Source organism: Stylophora pistillata, chromosome 8, assembly GCF_964205215.1.
Source record: "Stylophora pistillata chromosome 8, jaStyPist1.2, whole genome shotgun sequence".
NCBI lineage: Eukaryota > Metazoa > Cnidaria > Anthozoa > Scleractinia > Pocilloporidae > Stylophora > Stylophora pistillata.
In genome coordinates, this window is record NC_142526.1 from 5,456,706 (window position 1) to 5,462,500 (window position 5,795).

Here is a 5,795-nt window from a genome sequence, read left to right on the forward strand (position 1 = left end):
CAACGGTTCTGCCCATCGCACACTTGACTCTTTTGAAGTAAGATCAAGCAGATCGATCGCTTTAATTAGAAGAGGTTCTCAAAATGGATTAACTACTAGCTGAAAAATGACCACAAATTTCGCCGTTGCGCGTAAAAAAAGGACGCGAATTTTTTCTTCATTTAATTACAACGGAATTAAATTAATCGTTAACCGTCGGTAGATTGGCCAAAATGCTTAACCCGTCAGCCTCGCAAGCCATTAACACATTGATACCCTCGTGAAGTAAAGATCAATAATAATAAAAAAGTTGTTACAACGTTATCTCACCGAAAAAGCAACCATAGAGCTCTGCCCTCGTGAAAATGTGATTAACCCAACTGACAGGTCGAAAACGGATCATACGTGCCTTTATTGGTGGATTCAGATTGTGGCGAACTATGGTATTTCTGTCTGTGTCACGACTAAATTCCTGAGACGATGAGAAACAAATGCATTAACATACTATATGAGACCATGTTGGCCGGCGGCAGGTCACTTCTCTATGTTTATTATAGACGGCTACAAATACAGCTGTGCCTGTACTGTTCCTCCCCCTCGGGGTTCACCGGGAAAATACTACGTAACTCGTAAAATATCGGCGCGTATCATATGTTAAACCATCAAACAAGGCGTATTCATTCACCTTGTTTGAAGATTGTCCTTGCTCCTTGTAGAACTGGAAGGTCACTCCATCCACAGAATACTGCAGCCTGTACTTAGTGACCAACTGGTTCGAGTCAGCCCTTCCCTGTGTGGCAACACTCGTCACTTGAAAACTTACGTCAGAGATATCAACCTGAAGCTACTGGTTTCCCTCAGTCCTGCGAGAGCACCAATCGCCTGGCATGTTACCTTCTCTGAATGTTCAGTCTACTGCGTTTAGGGCCATGGTTCTCATCCCATTGTGAATAGGCAGTGAGCTGTCCGCCGGTGATTTCGCCGCTTTCGGGGCCGAGACATCACAATATCCTGGAAAGTGTTTAAAAGATTGGTTACCACAGATACGAACTGTGACGACTATGACAACTGTGAAATCCACATATTTGGCAGTATGACAATCTCGAGATGTACAAACACCTCTGTAGTTTTGCATTGGGCCCTAGTTTTAACATCAGTGCTTCAGTTATAACTCAGTCGGCTGTCGTGTCTAATAAACAAATACAGCCACAACTCCCAAGTCACCCTAGCCGCATACAGAGCCGCATACAGTCAAAAGATCATTCATGCTTGCCATTGATCAACTTCGTGATTAACTACCATAGAGGAAGGAACATTACTTATTGCCTGGAATCTTTGAAGCTTAACAATTAAAAGAAGACTTTCATCGTTACCGGAACAAATGCTGCCTCCACCGATGTTTCCAAAAACGACACCATCGCGATCCATATCAATATGTCCATCATTTCTTCCATCCAACTCAAAGACATTATAACATTCTGTGCAAATATAAAAGCTTAATTCACTGGCCAGTATAGGTACAACCTAACAAAAATTATATCTTACCTTTGCTTTGGAACTGGAAGTGACCTTGGCCGAGGAGAAATGCATGTGAATAGAGCCATGTGAACACAACTTTTATAGCATTTTAATCCGAGGGTAACAAAGGAGTAAAATGTCCCTACAGATAGACAGTTTTGTTAACAAAGGTCCGTTTGGATCGAAGGACTTTTAATGAAGCGTGCACTGAAGGTAAATGAATTCTTCTTTCTTTTCAATTGCTTCGGCGCAACTGTAGAACAAAGGGAATTATTGTCTAAAACCCACTCTGGGACCTAGGTGACTTAAGGCGACTTAAGGCGTTTTAAGTCACCTTAAATTACCTTGAGTCGCTTTAGTCGTCTATATAATTGTAGGCGTTTATCGCATAGAGGACATCGAGGTACTAAATTTGATACCAGACCCGTATAATTATGATTCCAATACGATTTCATCTCATATCAAACACGTCAAACTAAAACACAAACAAGAAAACTTAGTCTACGCGACATTACAAGGAGCTAAACTAAAACAATAATTATTACATCATAACAACACAAAAAATCAAGCGAATAAACCCTAACAATAACCGATCAAATAATAAACTAAAACAACAAGGGGAGAGAAAAATACGCTTACCGATTGTCCTCTCTGTACGCCTTATTAACCAGAAGTCGCAATTGATCGCAGATAGCCTTATCGCAGATTACTCTATCGCACAAACTCGCATAAACTCTCCTTTTAGCGACAGCGCACGAGGCCACAACGCACGAGCTCGCAATAATGTCTCACTAAAACTTAATATTTAACTTAACGACAGTTACCAGTCCAATCCTTCTTAAGTCACCTTTAATTTAGTCGCCTAAAGTCGTCTTAAGGCCCTATTAGTTACGCAATGTTATAAGGGTTCCATATTTTAAAATTGACCCCATTCCCTCCACTCTAATCGTCACGATCAGAGGAGGAGGCATGGTGGCCAAATAGTTGTTGCAGTAGACTATAGATTAACCTCCGAACAAAAGTATCTCCCTTTATCAATAGAATGGTCCATTTTTCAGCAAAAGTATCATTCTTATGGCAATTTCACCTGTACTGAAAAGGGAAAAAAATCCTCGTGTAAGTACTATTCAAGCTGTCAGTTGGATCTACTCAAATTTGACACGGCTGTAAGATATATGTGGTCAACCGTGACAGTAAAAGAGAGGCCGATCGCGTCGAAATGTTCACTCCACAAAACGTATGCAATAACTGTGCTCAGAAAAACACCGCGTTTATTTCCGTGATGGTCAAACCACTCTTACAATGTGCGAGGTGCCTCGAACAACATTTTTGTACCGTGGCCCCGTACTGTAGCTGCTAAGCGGGCTTTTAGCTACAAGGGAGCAGTCATGTGGAATGGCCTCGAAAATGGCGCTTAAAGACGAAATAAATCTCAACTCTTTCAAATCTGCCCTGTCCTCTTGAGCCATGGTTGCCTTGAGGAAGTTGAGATTGAATTTACTTTAGTTATTTAATGCACCTTTAAGGTTGATTGATTCTTGTGTAATTAATCATAGGATAGATTTTCTTAATATATAGAAATATTTTAGCATTAATGTAGTTTCTTTGTAAATTTTTGTTATGTAAACGGCCTACTGGAAGAGCATTTTAACTTTTAATGAAGTGATACCGTTAATAAAACTCGATTGATTGAGCAGTGCAACCTGTTCCACCGTATAACAGACTGGAAATGTCTTGGGACTTCTTTGAAGACAACACGATACTTAATGAGTTGGTATTAGGCCCCATTAATATGGTCTCAGGTACCCGCGAAAACCTTCCCCTCGAGACAACTCTACGCAGCATTTGTATGAAATTTGACATCTGCTAACCCTCGTTCGGCCGGGCCAGGTTAAATATTCGACAGTGCGTAGGACAGGAAAAGAATAGCTGTAATACATACGTGCTCTTGTTATAGTGTGTGCACGCATTTTCTGTTCGAGTTGTCTTGTCTCGGGTGGGCGCGATAAGGTGTATATATGAGAAAAAGGTTGGCCCGTCGGCCAGGGTTACTTTACCTGCCGAGATGAGACAAATCGCCACCCCGGGTTATCTGAAAAACTTGGATCAATATTTGCCAGCCATTCCGACTCTTCGTCGTCAGAAAAATAATATAAATTGTCCGCTATTTTCTTCGTAACTTCAATCCAATGCGTCGCTTGCGCGATGCGAGAAAAACTGTCCAACCGGTTCTCTGAAGTACAAATACCGCGAGATATTTGTACTCGCTTCGAAGCACAGTTGGATAATAATAAGGCTTATTTACTGTCTCTTAGAATGATTGGTTGTTTTTATCACTAGAGGTAAATATTTGGTACAATTATCACTGAAAACTTTCACTGAAATGAGACGTTGTAGAAGTATTGGTCAAAACAATCAAAAGAAATTTAAACGGGCAGGGATTTTGAAAGTTTGTGTAGTTTTGGGTTTCCAAACGAGTCAAATTTTTCTTGCCTCGGATCAGATCAGAAATGCTCCCAGGTAACGATTGTTTTCCTTCTTATTCAACGAGAGTTCTGAGTCAAAAGGAAACTGAATCCCAATGATTATGAGAGCGGATGTAACCTGGGAGCTCAGTTGAAGATATTGTTTCACCCATTTTTATGGATACTGGGGACGGAATATAATGTAGTGGAAGTGTTCTTCGTGCTTACCCCAGGCTGAAGCATCGACAACTCAAAGAATCACAGAGAACGAGAAATTGCAAAAGAAAAAATATATATAATAGTGTGCGCAACATTTATGCCAAATCGACACCCAATGGACCTACAAATAAAAAGAAAAATTACAATGTTTCTTGTTGTAACGTAAGGAATCAACCACAAACTAAATTATTTTATTCACTACTTTCTTTATTGATACATCCCACAATTAAAAATCTACAGACAGACTACATTAAACTCCCCAAGAACAAATAAAACAAAGTGACCTCGTTGGCCTGTTTAACTTAAGTGGAAGCTGGGTATCAAGCACCAAACATAGCCAAGCTGAACTCTGAAAGACAAAAATGAAAGTATTATTACTACGTATACAGATAAAAATCAAATAATTAGTCATGGAGTTAATGACAAATGGATAACAGGAAAAAAGGCTTTGCTTAAATCTTGCGTGAGACACCATCATAATTATGGCCTTTTTAAAAAATACTAAATAATTATCTATAGCATTATAATTTAGAGAAGGCGAGGAGACCCAAGAAGCCAACGGGCTAATGGGATAGGCCTCCTCACTTTCAAAGAACAGGTGCTGTTACTGATGATGAGCAATAGGTCTTTTTTTATATTATAAAACAACAATATGGCGATTTCAAACGAATAAAGATCCTTAGACTAGGAGTATTTCTCCTTTACTCGTAATCCATGAAAAAAACTTTCAATAATATCATTTTTCCATCCGTTTCTTTATTTCATGTCCTTGCTCCTCCATGTTCCTTTTTGACAAATTTTTAAGTCTCTCAAGTGTTTTCCGCCTTAAACGATGTAGTTTCGTTCACAACGAGCAATAATGCCAGTTTTAGCGAGTGGATATTTTGCCACGGGATGCGTTTAGACCAATCGCGCGCTAGCGAAAATAGTTAATGAGAGATGATATAAATTACTTACCGTGGAAATTTAATTTATTATCCGGTTTATCAACGTCACCCTCCTTAATAAATTCAGCAACGCCGTCTGGAGTGATATCATATTTGAAGTCTTTAAATCGTTTCTCCAGCTCTCCAGCCGTCACAAACAAATCATGGTTCGTATCAGTTGCTTTGAAATGACACAGGAGTTGCTTCGTATCATATTTGCTTATGTAAGTCATGATTTTAGACTCCTCAGGACTGAGTTTGCCGTCAGCTGTGAACAAATGTATCCATAGTAATTTCTAAACTTTTCAAGTTCTATTTCAAAAGGTCAAATTTCTATGAATAAAGAGGCAGGTTCGACAGTTGAACATATAAAGCAGTACTGTTCTTTCCTGGGATAGAGACTTGGATAGATTCTTGCATTTCCGCAAATTTTTCAGATCTGGTAATGAAAATCCACACTCGTTTTCCGACTTAGCTTTTAAGGAATTTTGCTCCTTGTTTTTAATCCACTATACTTCTTTGTGGTATACAATAGTTGAGGTCAGCGTAAAAGTACTGGTAAAAGCCATCCAGTAGTTAAGCTGGTTAAAAATATACATTTTGCTTCATTTTCATCTTTTTCACCTTTTTTCTTACTCCATTGTTCGTTTCGAGTTGAAACCAAATTGATACGCTCTCCTGGTTTCCT

The 5,795-nt window shown here is 39.3% G+C and overlaps 1 protein-coding gene across 2 annotated transcripts in view; it reads right to left on the bottom strand.

Moving 5' to 3' along the window:
- Positions 1-4,367: 4,367 nt before the first annotated feature.
- LOC111327140 (lactadherin) overlaps positions 4,368-5,795 on the bottom strand; it is an 18,035-nt gene continuing 16,607 nt past the window's right edge. For both annotated transcript variants that reach the window (XM_088730511.1, XM_022931250.2), the window contains 2 exons: positions 5,139-5,375; positions 4,368-4,530 (listed from right to left, as the gene is read on the bottom strand). In XM_088730511.1, coding sequence (XP_088586637.1) covers positions 4,502-4,530; positions 5,139-5,375 — 266 coding nt within the window. In that variant the 3' untranslated portion in view covers positions 4,368-4,501. The remainder of the gene's footprint in view (positions 4,531-5,138; positions 5,376-5,795) is intronic.